This window comes from Talpa europaea (genome assembly GCF_964194135.1).
Source record: "Talpa europaea genome assembly, chromosome: 1".
NCBI lineage: Eukaryota > Metazoa > Chordata > Mammalia > Eulipotyphla > Talpidae > Talpa > Talpa europaea.
The window spans coordinates 37,375,106-37,390,109 of record NC_140073.1 but is presented as its reverse complement, the minus strand read 5'-3'; the positions used below and the strand labels follow the sequence as shown (position 1 = coordinate 37,390,109).

The following is a 15,004-nucleotide window of genomic DNA, read 5'->3' as shown; positions in this document are numbered from 1 at the left end:
AGCCATGGATTTGACCTGTAGTAAGTTTCTAAAGAGTTACAGTTATGTGAGAATGTATGGTGTACCCTTTCTGGAAAAAGTGAGCAGACACTAAATTTGGCTAAAATGTATTTAATACTCAAAGTTTAAATTAAAAGCAGCACCATATCTTTTTTAATTTTTTCAATTCTGGGTCTAAAAAAGCTAAGGCTTTATTTTCATTTGCCACAACATATTTCCTTTAAAAATGCTTTGGCAGGGTGATTGATGAGTGACCCGATGTCTCGTGGTGGGGAAATATAGCTCTGAACTCCTTCTTGTCATCTTAACATGTGGACATAAAGTGGATTGCAACTGATTTGGCATTGATAAAAATAGACAACAATTATAAATGCTTTGTAATTTATATGGCAATTTTTATTGGATATCTTATGATCTATTTACTACCATCTCAAGTGGAAGTCCAAACAAATTTAATTTTTGTAGTAAAAAGTCTTTATTTCCAAAAGGATTGGTTAACCAGAAAAACTATAAACCACCTAACACAAGACTTTGGTAAGAAAAAGATTTGATACGTCTCATAAACTCCCCTTTGCAAACAATCAATCAAAAAAATAACGTAACAAGAATCATGTTACTTATTCTCAGCCTTTAAACAGTTACCTGGTTTTAAATCTCCAAAATTAGGATTTAAAATATACTTAATAGAGATCCAACAGGAACACAAGACACTGGGGTGACTTGATCTTAGAGTTACTGAGGAATAATCATCTTAAGGAACTTTGATTTTCATGGCTTGAGAGTAAACACTTACTAATAGGACTGATGCAAAATTGGGCAGATTCTGTATCAAGACTTTTTTTGTCCAAGATGAAAGTTAAACCTTTTATTTCTTTTTATTATGTTCCTTTGTGAGAGGAAAAAGCAGTTCATGTAAGGATTTAAAAAATAGTGTTGGAAACAACTCAAAGCTTGAGGAAGCTCAGGGATGTGCTAACAACGGCCTCTCCAGAACAAGGGGGGGAAAAGCCATACCTTTGGCTGAGTATGGTTGAGTGGATAACGATTGTAAAATGCCCGACCTTCTCAACAACGTAGTTTAAAAACAGAAAAACAGACCCAGTGAGTTTTTTATTGAACACTCTCTTGTGTTACAGAAAATAATACAGATTCAGGGCTATAGCGTATATAGCTATATATATTTATATATATGGTGTTTGGAAATACCCTGCTGTGTTTAATGCAGATTCTTAAAATAGTAATCAAAGCACTGTGCATGTATCTCATCCATAATACATATTTGGATTAGGCATAGTAAAGGAAACCTACTTAAAAAATTTAATAATAAATGAATGAGTGAGATCTGCTGATAGACTCAACTCAGTAACAGCCTTTTACGAGTACTCGGTGGTAGTCGGTCTCCTGGAATTCTGTGTGCCTGTGAGTGCTCCTAGGGAGAGGACAACCCTGGCCTTTTATGGGTGTGTCGGGGACCAGAGCCTCTGGGTGGGGAAAGGAATAGTTTTGATTTTCTTGCCCAGCTTGATTCTGTAACATTTCTTTCTTCCTAGACTTCTTTCTTGGTCTCTGAAATAAAATTCTGTGACTTGGGGGAAAAAAACCCCAAATTTTTAAGTACAAAGAATAATTTGTATTAGAGGACTGGGTTGGTGGGTTATGGGCAGATGTTTATGTACGTTTATATAACTAAAATAATGTTTCCTTGGTAGATACCAGCTTGAAAACCTTAAAGTCAAAATAATGTGTGTCCATAGGTGTTTAAAACTCAGGTTTGGGGCCTTTGGGGAGGCCAGTTGGCTGCGTTGGCCTTGGTAAGGATCTAGTATCAGAAAGTTCAAACAAAAGTGAGACAATGCTTTCTAGACTTAGTTACCCTTTGCCTCAAGTGTAAGAACCAACATTATAATCCAAGAAGGCAGCCATCATTTCTTTTGGGGTATTAGGAACCGATACTGAGGTGTGAGAGCAGTATGTTCAGAATTCCTCAGTGAAAGAAGGAAAGCCGCCCAACATCCATGTGTCTTCTCACGTCTACTGGTTCTGTTTTCCCCAAGAACTACTGATGACTGGAGACACTCAACAAGGGACCTAAAGTTCCACTAAATGAAAAGGATGGGCAAACAATAGTTTCTGGCCAGAATGAACAGGCCAAAGACAAGCGCGGGGGGCATCTCCTTTGTTTGGCTGGCTGGGAATGTTCCCCCCCTTGCTGCACCCTGGGACCGAGGCATAGTGTCATTTCTAGACACAGTCACCTCTCCATTTGAGGCGGCCAGGGTCGGTCCTGCGGCCCAGGTGGATGCTCCAGAGGGACACGTTTCCGCCTCGTATGGGCTGGCTGATGGTCAGTGCTGGAGGGGGGCCAGCCAAGGATGAGGGAGCCCACTGAGCCCGTGCCAACCAATAAGTATACAGAAAGGGTTTCCCTGGCATCCACGAGACTACTGGGCAAACCACACTGCAGAAATGAAATCTAGTGTACACGATTTAAATTGCCATAAACAAACAAGCAAACAATCCAGCCATTGGTGACTCTGGAATCGAGAGTGCAGCCCTGGGAAACTTGCACCCTTGCTAACAAGGGTGAACGTTGCACGCTCTGATCTCCTTCTTGTCTTTGCAGCTGGTAAACTGAGAGCTTTTGAACCTCTTCTTCACAGTCATGTAGCGTTCCTGAATCCCACCTCCGCACAGTTTGGTGCATTCCGACCAGGCCGTCCAGGGGCGCATCCTGCAGCCTAAAAGCATGACAGGGCCTTGTTAAGCCAGCAGAAATTGGGGACAGAACAGGGAATGCTGAACTCCAGTAAACAACTGTCAGTTTCAGCAGTCTGCTTTTCTCTTGTATATAAAGTTTTGAGATAAATCATGGTTAGAGTTCTTATTAGGGATGTGATAGAGTGCAATAAAATGACCATAAATACTTTGCATCCCTTCCCATTAGGAAGCAGAGTCTGTTTCTCCGTTGCTAGCATCTGGGCTTTGTTATATTGATTTGCTTTGGCCATTGGGACATGAGCAAAGATGACTTGAGAAAAAGCTGCTGGGCCCCTGTCAGCACCATGTAAGCAGCCTGGCTAGATTGCTAGAGAAACCATGTGGGGGAGAGGTCTCTGCCAGCCCATCTGAGCCCTAGGAATACTTGTGAGGCCCATCTTAGACCTTCTTGCCCCCATTGGACCACCAGCTGATTGCCACAGGAATGAGACCTCAGAAGAATCATCCAGCTGAGCAAGCCCAAACCACTTGCTCACAGAATCATGTCAAGTGATTGTGTAGGAGGCTTGTCAATGGGGCCATCACTCAAGGTTCAAGTAGCCATTTCATTCTCTTAGGCTTTGTTCCCCCAGTACATGGCCTCTCAAATATTATGTAAACTCAAGTGCTTATTATTTTTTTAATGCAGATAAATGTATCTTTCTCAAAGATAACTTCCCTGATGTTCAGAGGTTAGGTTAAATCTTTCAAAAGAATGCTTTATAGTGCTAGATACATTACTCCTTTGTATAGCCAAATAAATCATGATTTTCCAGTTAATACTATACTAAGTCTCATGGAAGAGAAGACCATGGCATAGTGCCTGCCTGGCACATAGATGGGCTTGATGCGTGTTTGTCGACTGGCTACCCGACTGCTAGGAACTACAGACACTATTTTGATATGGACAGATAGTAACTGTTGGGGGCTCTTCTCATTTTGGGGGGTGGAGATGAATATCTTAAAAAAGTGAAAAGAAGGGGAAATGAGCTGTACCTGTAAAAACAGAAACTCAGAGTATACATTCACCATCACTTTTGCATGGAACCATCCTCAGTCACCCCAGGTGATCTAATCTACCAATACCCAAGACTAAGCCATGGCCACCCCTACGTGTTTCATCAGTTTCTGATGTTACTGCACACTTGGCTTGGGCCAGTTTATTCAGCAGTGAAACCCCAGGTGAGACTTTTTTTTTTTTTAACTCCTGGAACTCCCTCAAAATACAGGAAGGAAGGGGACACATAATCTTTCTCGTGGACTACAAACAAAACTTAATAACTGTTTTCTGTGCTTCTGTTTTTGCCACTTCCAGACTACTTAACAAACGGGTTTGTTAAAATTCTTGCTTAAATTTATCAACTACAGAACCAAGTCTCAAATCCTCAGCAGGCCAGTAATTTTTTAAGACCTGGTCCCTACCTCTCCGGCCTGGTTTCCTGATTTTCCCCTCATATTCTGCTCCATCTGCATCCCATTTGTTGCTTGAGTAAATAGTTCAGTGCCTTTGCAATGACTTCCTGCTGCCCAGGATGCCCTTTAAGCAAACTCCTATAAGTTCTTCAAGTCCCACCAATGCCCCTGCTTTGACATCTCTGCACTGGGGCCTCATGCTTGGGAGCAATACCTGGGAACTGCTCGCCGTCGGACTCCTCCCGAAGCTGCTCACTCCTCCGGCTCTCTCGGGCCTCCCTCCAGCGCAGCTTCTGGATGGACTGATTTCGGAGGCATTTCCGGACACGGCACTTTTTTCGCTGCACGGTCTCTGGGCAGGGTGCACCTCCAAACTGAGGCTCCATTTCTATCATCCGGGTTCGAATCATGTGACCTTTCCCGCATGACTTGTTACATTCCGACCACTGGGACCACTCGGTGAGCTCACAGTCGATGGCTGGCAAAACACAGATGAGCATGACTATCTCATGTCTGGGGCTGTCCTTGGAACATCTCAACAGAGCCTGTGAGAAGTACCAAGCACTGCTGCTACCCATTATACAGAAGGAGAAACCAAGGCTCCAACAGGCTGTCTAATGCACCCAGCCCGACAGCTGGTAGAAATGGAGGCAGGATTGGTGCCTGGGCCAGAACCCATTTTCCCTATTCTGTGACTCAAAAGACTTTGAAGATGTTGTTCAGAGCCTCTTTCTTGCTCTGTGAGCCCAGTCAGCCTCAGGTGGCACAGACAAGCCTCCGCAAATTTATTCAGGGAAATCTTCCCAGGCTGGAAACTCCCTGGTGCCACTTCTCAGAACTGACCCATGTGGGCCAATACCAAAGTCATGTGGCTTTCGCCATGAGATACAGGAACCAGAAATGGCACATTCCGTAAAGAGAAGGGATGGGAGCAAGTAGTGTATTGTGGTTTATCACACAGTGAGAACCAGCACATTCTTCTTGCTAAGTTGCATCTCACAAATTTGGAAGGGAAGTAAACCAGCATGTGTCTGCCCTAGGGAGGCACATGATTCCAAACTCTCCACTGCTTTGCAAAGTCAGGCCAGCTTGGATCTGGGAAGTGCTCATTTTGTTCAATAGTTTTGTCTTCTCTACAAAACAGGAGAAATGGTATTTTTCTCATGTGTGAGGATTAAATGAGATAATGCTCCAAGCCCACAGTAAGTGTTCCATAAATGTTCTCTTTACCCCCTCCCTTTATGCACTAGGCACTGTGGATATAAAGAGTTGTTTTCAAGTTGGTAATGGTGTCTCAGGTAGAAAGTTTTGGAGCCCCAACTCTGGTAGCTGGTTGACAAAGCCCCAGCTTTAGTTTGATGTCTGGGTCACCTCCACACATGACTGAGTCTAACATACATGTACATGTCCAGTGCTTGCCACCTTGTGCTAACCTGGTTTAACCTTCAGAGTGACCTAGGAAGTGTTTCCCGCAGTTTTATTCTTTGAGGAACAGGGATGCTGAGTGAGCTGACCACGGTAATCTGACCCGGGATCTGAACCAGGCAGCCTGAGCAACACGGGAGAGGAAGCGTGGAAGACTAAAATGCATTTCAGAGGAAGCCACAACAGACTGTAGCGAGTGTCATAAGCTGAGAAGCTATTAGGTTAGTCAGAAAAACAAGCTCTGCTTGGAGCAGAGTCCCCATGAATTAAATACAGCTGATCCCAGAGACTTGGAGATGAGGGTGGACAATAAGCTTTTGACAGCTTGTTGGCTTGCTGACTGGTCAAAAGGTATTATGCAGGAGTGACTTGATTTGGTGTCCAGCTTTCTGTCTCAGATAAATAAAAATAGTCACAGTAAGAATGAAAAAGCTTTGACTGTGAATCCGTCACTGGGGCAGGGGCAGTGGGGGAAGGAAAGAACTAAAAACCAGAAGAGTTAACTGAGCCCGTGCTAAGTGTTCATCTAAGTCTCCTGTTTAGATTTCATAGCAACTGGCCGCTTGGGTGTTCTGCGCATGGTAGTGAGATCCCCACTTAATAACGAGATTGAGTGGGAGTTTTACTAACTGGTAACAGAGGTCCAAACCCTGTGCTCTCCGCCTAGCAGACACTTGTGCCCTATGGCCCAGCAGTGTGCTCGCCGCACTGGGCTGAACAGGAGAGACCAGGCGGGCTTCCGGAGCTCCAGGACTTACGGCACTCGGGCAGCATGCACTTCTCCACCTGCTCCAGCTCCTCGTTGCAGTCCCCGAGTTCGGCGAGAGACTTGAGCATCCGCTGGCGGGTCCGCATGCCCTTCCCACAGGTCACGCTGCAGTCACTCCACTCGGACCACGGGGACAGCAGGCACGGGATGGTGTCTAGGCCAAGAGCCAGATGGGCCACTAAGAATAGGGTCCTCTGGCTTTCTTTGATCCCTCCTGCCCCCTATCCTCACCTTCCCCTGTTCTGGCCCCTGGAGAAAAGTGAATTTAATCGGTGGGTTCAGAAAAGAGTGAAGGCCAGGGAGCAAGAAGTGGCTCTGCAAACTACTCTTATTTTGTATCTCCTGTGGCCCTAGCTGGTGGTGGTGACATGACATCAGCTATGGCTCAATAATCAGAATACACAGTCTCCACTTAAGGGGGCCACTGAGGATTTGAGCAGGTCTTACTAGTGACAGAAACACTCCAATACCTAGGAACCTGGTGCTCAATATTGCAGTTTGGGATACTTTGTTGCTGAAGTCTCTAGAAAGCACGTGTAGCTGTGCACATGTGTGCACTGGTGGGCAGACTGAGCATTTGTGCAGAGAGCACGTGTCCTAATGCTTTATGGTGCCAGGCAAGTTCAGGTAGACACTAGTGAGGCACCTACAAGCTGGGGAATGTACATCCTGCCTAAATGCACTACTCCCTCCACCCACCAACCCAGTATTCTCTTGGCTTTATGAAACACAACTGTTAGTGAATCTATTCAGAGGCCACCAGTTTGCTACCCTAGCTCTTCGATTGAAGCCACTTTCTTTGGGTCTGGCTGATGCCCACACACCAGTGGTCTTCATCTTGCTCCTAGCAGTGCCCTGCAGGGATGGGGGCTGCATTTCCCTCTGCACCTGCCCAGCCTCTGACTTCGATGCTCCACGGTGGGGGGGATAGGGGGTGCTGAGATCCTTGCTTCCGTCCAGGTTGCCCTCCCCCGCCTCCCTGCCCACTCACGGCACTCGGGCATCATGCACTTCTCTGCCTGGGACGTCTCGGCCTTGCACATGGAGCCGTCGGCTGGGCTCATCTTGACCATGCGATGCCGCTTCTTCATGCCCATCCCGCAGGTGGCGCTGCATTCGTCCCACTCGCCCCACTCGGTCACCAGGCAGCTGCTAGGAGCTGGGGAGTCCCGCGTGGTTGGGATCGCATTGGGCGCCTGGAGACCCCCGCGCCCACCCCAGCCGCCCCAGCCGCCCCAGCCGCCGGCGCCCCCACTCACAGCAGTCCTCGTTGACCGTGCACTTCTCAGTCTCCTCGGTGGGCAGCGTGCACACGGAGCCGTCCTCCGGGAACTGCTTCACGTACCTCTCCCGGGATCGCATGCCCATGCCGCAGGAGATGCTGCAGGGCGACCAGGTGATCCACTCGGACATGGTGCAGGTGGAGCCGTCTGCAACACACGGAGCCGAGCAGAGCGCACGCTGCAGTCAGGGCTGTGCCCGCCAGGGGGCGCGCGCGGGGCGGGGGCCCTGGGACTGAAAACCCCAAAGGCAGGAAGCTAGAAGGAACCCGCTGGCTTTCAAGGAAGCCAACATAAAAGGTATACCTACATCTTTAATCAAGAATTGCTCCAGGTGCAAGGGGCACTCACTTAGGATTACTCCTTATCCGGATTTCAATACATTTGAAAGATGCGTGGTTGAATAGGTGTGCTATATCTATGGTCTATGTGGTATAGGATATAATTTCATTATCTATAATTGAAGATACATCATAATACATCTGCATGGTCTAGGATGTATCATACATCTAAGACCATTCAATAAAATTTAAAATTTACTTTCTCAGTTACTAATCACATTTTATTTTTTATTTAAAAAATATTTATTTATTTATGCATGTAAGAGCTGGGGTGTAGGCCAGAGGTGTAGGGGGTGAGAAGATTCACCAGAGACAGAGTGGTGAACAGAACAGGATTGACTGAAATACAGTGTTGAAGGGAGCAGCAGTTGAGACAGGAGAGGTCTGCTGCGCCATGTGGATTCTCTCCCTGGCCAGCCAGGGATCAAACTTGTGCTATAGTGGCTGCAGATAGCTTTATAGTGCTACGTCTTTCCTTTGTGCTACCAGGGAGGTCCACTAATCACATTTTAAGTCCCTAATAGCCATGTATGGCTAGTAGCTACCTTATTGGACAGTGCAAATACAGAACACTTTCATCGTTGCAGAAAGTTGTATTGGACAATACTGGAAGGAAACTATCATCTATCTATATGATACAGTCTAAGCTCATTTGCTCAGAGAAACTTGTGATTTTGATTATTGTCAATAGTCACCAGTTCCCCAATCTAGAAAAACAGATGAGAGAACTTTGTTCCTAAAGGTAGAGTATGATTGACCTTGGGACACAGTGACCTGAGGCACAGGACTGATCTGCAGTAAAGAATAGATGCTCCTAAGTAGTTGCAGGCATCTCAGTGCCACCCGTGAGGTTGAAACAAAGAAAACAATACTATCACTGCTAAGGGGTGCAAGCAGGGAGTTAATGGGGTGGGAAGTGGGGAGGTAGTGTGTGTGCCAGGAGAGGGCACATAAGAGGTAGAAAGATATGCTATCACAGTCTCTGTGTTGACAACTTGGGCTATAGGTGGCTTTGCTGCCACCAGTGGGTGCTGGCAAAGGCCAAAGTCTTGTAGAAGTTAGAAGGTTGGTGGAAAAGATAATGGAACTTTTCAGCATGGCATGGTGGTCCTGCTTCCAAAGTGGTGGGTAGGTTGTGGCGCCTGGTGAAAACAGGTGAGCCTGATTGTTTGCCTATTTAGTTCTAAAAAAAAAAAAAGGAGAATGAAGTCATCCACTTGCCTACAAACCCACCCATTTATTCTTGTCAATAAAGATTTACTGAGTGCTTTGTGGTATGCTTTGAGGTTAAAAAGCTGTGTAAGACATAGATCTAGTTCTACTCTACACAGAGCTTGGGCACATAAACTGGAAAAAAAAATCCAGGTATTAAAAATTTAATAATAGAGGAAACCCCAGGGAATTGGAGAGCAAAAAGGAGAGAGAAAACGTGTTCCTTTTTGGAATTCTGGGGAAGATTTCACACAAGAGGGCGCATCTGAGTGGACTTTTGTTGAGCAAAGGATAGTATTTAAGGTGAAGGGAACAGCTCATGCAACAGCCCCTGTACAGAGTATATATATGGTATTTGGAGATGAGGCTAGAAGGAAGGATTGGAATCAGAGAGTGAGGCCAGCCTGCACATGACCACAGCTGCCGTGTGCACATGTGTGATGTCCACTTGTGGCAATTTAACCTGTGGTGCAGTAAGACATCACAGCTGAGACCCACCTGCTAGACCCAGAAACAAGGCACAACCAAATAAAGTAACTGTGTTCCATTGTGGTGCGGTTGGGGGTATCAAGTTTGACGAGCCTCAATTTAGGCCTCCTGTGACAGGCAAGACCTTAGCCCAGACAGGCAGAGCACCTGCACCACCAACTTGAGTGTCCTCTGAAAGGAAGAGGCTGGATTCAAGAGGCTCCACTTAAGTGTCCTCAAAAGGGATGCCGTCAGGTGCCTGTTAGTATTGCAGTGTGATGGTAATCGTTCTGGGTGAGCATCAGAGCCCTCGTTCTCACCAGGCCCCAACCTTGGTATATCTAGGACTATTTTGCTAGTAAATCCAGCTGAGGAGTTTGCATCTAGGCAATAGAGAGCTACAGCAGGGAGTGACTTGATCTGCTGTTTGCAAAAGGTTCTCTCTGAGAAAGTGGACTGAAATGGGGAGAGATGACATGGCTGGACTAACAAACTGGCCCAGATAATTAGGAAGGAACTTGTAATAAGATGTGGTTGCCACAACAAATGCACATTCATATTGTTATATTCTAAATGTCCAAAGCATCTCTGCTTCCTTACTATGCTAACCACCCCCTAAATAATGAAGTACAGAAGGGAAACCTGATGTGGACACAGGAGAACTCTATCTGGTTTTGGGAGGTAGCTTTGGGGAGCATGGCACCCTGGCAGAAAGAGCAGGTGAGTTATGGCAACCACCTAAGTGCCCAAGGACAGAGGGTTGGATTAGGAAGATGTGGTGTATATATACAATAGAATACCACTCAGCTGGAAAATGAAAAAAAGATGAACTCTTGCTATTTGCAAAAACATGGGTGGAATGGAAGGGACAATGCTAAATGAAGTAAGTCAGAAAGAAAACGCTAAATACTGGATGATTTTATTTATATGTGGAATATGGAGAAACAAACAGAATCAGACAAACCCAAACCAGTAACAAACCCTAGAAGTCTGACTGTAGAATTAAACTACCAGCGTGGAAGGGGGAGGGTGGGAAGAAAAAGGAGGAGGGCGGGCCTCCCTGGTGGTGCAAAGGGTTAAGATGCAACCTTTGAAGCTAGCCGCAGCCACTGTGATCCCGGGCCAGGGAGCTACTCACATAAGGCACAGCAGACCTCTCCTGACTCGCCCCCTGCTCCCCTCAGCAGTGTATTTCAGTCAATCCGCCTGTTCTGCTCCCCACTCTGTCTCTGGTGAATCCTCTCACCCCCCACACCTCTCGCCTGTACCCCATTCTTGTATGTATAAATAAATAAATCTTTAAAAAAGGGGGGGCAGGCACACAGTGGACTCTGGTGAGGGACTGAAGGTGCTTTTATGGTGGGTATGGTCTGGTAACACACAGCTGCAGGGTGTGATCCTATTCCTCTCACATACAGTGTTATAAACCAATGTTTACTCAAAAAAAAAAACCAAAAAAAAAAAAAAAACAGGTACATTTGCAGAATTAGAGAAATCTATCCTAAAAATTCACATGGCATCTCGGGGTCCCCTGAATAACCAAAACAATCTTGAAAAGGAAGAACAAAGCTAGAAGATTCACATGTTCTACTTTTTAGACTTAGTACAAAGCGTCAAAACAGTATGCTACTGGATTGACTGCTGAGGAGTGCCTTGATCAGACTTGATCACATAAAGACAGACGTACAGATCAATGTTACAGAAAGGAGACTCTAGAAGTAAACTCTTCCATATATGGTCAAATGGTATTTGACAATAATGCCATAACTATTGAGTAGAGAAAGGGCAGTCTTTTCCACAAATGTTGCTAGAAAATTTGGATGTCCAGAGATGAAAGCATGAATTTGGACCCTTATCTAAAAACCACATACAAAAATTAATCCCAAATGGATCAAAGACTTAACGCAAAGAGCAAAAACTGTAAAACTCTTGGAAGAAAATAAAGTAAAAGCTTCACAACATGGATTTGGCAATGATTTCTCAGACATGATACCAAAGATACAGACAACAAAAGAAAATAACAAGACAAACTGGATTTCATGTCATGTCATAAGACATGTAATGTGTTAGAGCCCAAGGCACTGTTGGAAATGGGGGTCTCCCCTGGATGTACCCCATGGACACCGCAGTCAGGGTGCTGGTGCTCTCTCCCGAGATGCGGCCTTAGTGGGCCTGAAGGGTCAGAATAAGGAGGCAGAACCCTCCTTGCCTGAGCCTCTGCCCACAACCCATTGGCTGAAGCTGTCTCCTCACCTTCATCACTGCAGCCTGGGCCCATGCAGGGCTGGAAGTCCTGGGTGTCAGGGCAGGGGACGCTGAGGTCCAGCTGTGCCTTCAGCATGCGCTGCCTCATTCTCTTGCCTTTGTCACAGGTGGAGGAGCTGCAGGCGGACCACGGGGACCAGTTGGAGTAGATGCAGGTTTCAGGGGTGTCATCTGGAAAGAGTACGTGAGATGTTTTCTCGGGGAGTCAGTGGGAGTTATGAGTGACTCTCCAGACAAACCCAACTGGGGACAAGAAAATCCCTGCCTCCTGCCTGGGTAAGCCTGGGGGATGGTGGGAAGGAGCATGCAAGCTTCATTCACTTCCTTTGAAAGTTGTGTTCTAGCATTTTGCTACTAAACAGTTAAATAACAAGGAAAGATCATCTAATTAGTCCTTCCACTCAACACATGCATGTCTTTTCATTTCCACCCTCTCACCTTGGCAGATAGTATTTCTACACAGGTGCATACACATCATAGGTAATTTGTGTTGCTGATTCTTCTTTCTAACGACCCCACACACAGGTGTCGTGACAAGAATAAGCAGCCAAAGCTAAGCACTGATGCACCAACATCATTGCAAGAATCTTACATGTTTTATCCCATGTGTTTATTGTGACAACACTCTATGAGGAAGTTCTGTTATGATCCCCACTTCACAGGTGAGGAACCCATGGCAGAGAGGGGAGTTTCTTGTCCAAAATCACAGAAGAGAGGCCAGGCTGTCTGGCTGCAGATCCCACGAGAAAAGTTGGCTGAAGATCCCAATGAGGATTTGAGTGTTGCTTTTCTGCTGGGGAGGGTGGGTATCCCCTTTCCTGCCTCACGTGTGGTGTCAGAATCAGAGCAGAGAGCTCTGACTGCTAGAAGCCTACACAAATGTCATTTACACTATCATTTTAAAGTCCAGCAGAGTTGAAAATATATTCCCATGATATACCATCACCAATTTCCTTATGCCTACTATGCCTTGTGCCTACTATGGTCTTATTTTAGATTATCTCCCAAGCCAAAATCCTGAATGATGGGATTATCCCAAGTCAAAGACTATAACAAAACATGTTAGCAAATGTTTTTTCCAAAAGTTCATGCTAATTTATGTGGCCCACCTGTAATAAAGGAAAACAATGTACCTTCATCTTTCTCTTCTGGAGCCAGGTCTGCTACAATATCGTCCACATTGTCGGGTACAATATTGCATTGTTCCCCCTGCAAAAGAATTTTTCTGAAAGGGCTCACATTAAAGATAAAATGTGTGGGGTCTCTCCGGTGTCTCTGCAGAGCCGGTTCAATCCCCGGCCGCCGGGCGAGGGCCCCACATGGTGCACAGACCTCTCCTGCCACCCGCTGCTCCCCTCAGCAGTGTACTTCATCAGTCTGCCTGCTCTGCTCTCCACTCTGGCTCTGGTGAATTCTCTCACCCTCCCGCACTTCTGACTGTACCCAGTGATTGTATAAATAAATAAATAAATCTTAAAAAAAAAAAAAGAATATGTGAAGGAAAGATGGGGAGGATATAAAATCTGATACCCACCCTGTAAACACATCCTAGGCCATGGTAGAGCCCTGGGCTAGCATTTACTATGTGATTGAAAAAGAAATGGCAAGAAAGCAAGAGAGACAAACCACGCAAGCAATATATGCCACATGCAAAATATATGGTTCGCGTACCACTGCCTCCCAATTCCTGACCCATGGCAGATATTAGTAATAAATTATGAATCTCATGATGAAAACTCTTAGCCTGGGCCATATTACTCAGTTAACCATTAAACCCTAACTGCTCATTTTGCTCATTTATGTCTTAAGAAGGAATTTACATGCTAGGAACCTGGGAGGTCCAGGGATTCCATATCACGGAATACACCAGAGGCCCCATGAATCTAGAACACAGAGTATAGTCTTCTTGTCACTCCTGGTGGAAGGGTTGGTGTCAAGGTTAGTGTGAACCCCGTACCTTCCGGGCAATTCTCTCGATGACAACTCTGGCTACTTGAGTAATAGACCCACCCTCTGGGTCATAAAAAGGACTCTGAGGATGGTCCAGACTGGTCAGGGGCCGGATTTTCTCCTGGGGAATTGTGGGCTTGTTGGGTGACTGCATTGGGGAAAAACACAGATATTGGGAGATAAGATTAGTTAAAACCATAAAAGCAATTTGATTGATATATGATCAGAGTAAAAACTTTGATTAGAACCTAAGAAGTATAACTATTGCTTATATTTATGGAATTCTACTCATGACCCATGTTTTGCTTGCTTGGAAATTTGTAGAATCTGCATTTTCAGATTCTCCCATGTACGTGGTTGCCCAGATGCAGAAGTCAAGTTTCTGAAAGGTCATCCCAGCTAGAAAATGGCTTGGCCAGGTTGGCCTGCATCCAGGGTTCTTCCTGTTAGACCAGGTGGCGGCAGCAAATTTTTGTCTGTGAAGGGTCAGATGCGAACTATTTTCAGCTTTGCAGACCTAAATACTGTCTGTCAGAACTATTCAACTCAGCTGTTGCAGTGGGAAAGCAGTCCATCCAGACATGTAGCAAATGAGTGAAGCTGAGTTTGAAAACTTTATTTATGAATCAGGTGGTACACCCAGCTTGGCCCACAAGCCAGTTTACTATTGTCTGATCTAGATTGTTTGACCACTTGTTTTCTGAAGACTCCAGATTTTGATGGAGATGGTGTGCTGATCATATATGAAAAATATTAACATCCAGAAGGGCTCCAAATCCCTTAGCCTGGATGTCAGGAAGCCTTGGGTATCTAGCTCAGTCTCATGTCAGCAACCTACTTCCTGCTGTTCCCTGCCTTTCCTCCTGCGCTTGCTCCTCTTCCTCCTTCCACAAGCCAGGTGCCTGCTGCTCCCTTGCTCTTCACTGTGGACTGCTTTTTTTCGGGTTCCCTTTCCACACTCTCCTGGGCAGCTGAATGGACTCCGAGAGCCTGAGGGCTACTGTATGTGATGATGAGACCTTCTTGGCCTCCCTGCCAGATGGTGGGTTCGCCCAGGACACAGCCGGGGCCAGATTCACCTCCATCCAGGACACCCTGAACAGGGGTGGGCAAGAAGGAGGCAC

General features: G+C 45.8%; 1 protein-coding gene across 1 annotated transcript in view; it reads right to left on the bottom strand.

Annotated features, from left to right (window-relative positions):
• Positions 1-2,574: 2,574 nt before the first annotated feature.
• Positions 2,575-15,004, bottom strand: part of SPON1 (spondin 1) — a gene marked incomplete at both ends in the record, with an annotated part of 254,956 nt that continues 242,526 nt past the window's right edge. The window contains 8 exons of the mRNA XM_084245295.1: positions 2,575-2,738; positions 4,385-4,648; positions 6,354-6,518; positions 7,356-7,523; positions 7,624-7,794; positions 11,919-12,101; positions 13,064-13,139; positions 13,888-14,028. Coding sequence (XP_084101421.1) covers positions 2,575-2,738; positions 4,385-4,648; positions 6,354-6,518; positions 7,356-7,523; positions 7,624-7,794; positions 11,919-12,101; positions 13,064-13,139; positions 13,888-14,028 — 1,332 coding nt within the window. The remainder of the gene's footprint in view (positions 2,739-4,384; positions 4,649-6,353; positions 6,519-7,355; positions 7,524-7,623; positions 7,795-11,918; positions 12,102-13,063; positions 13,140-13,887; positions 14,029-15,004) is intronic.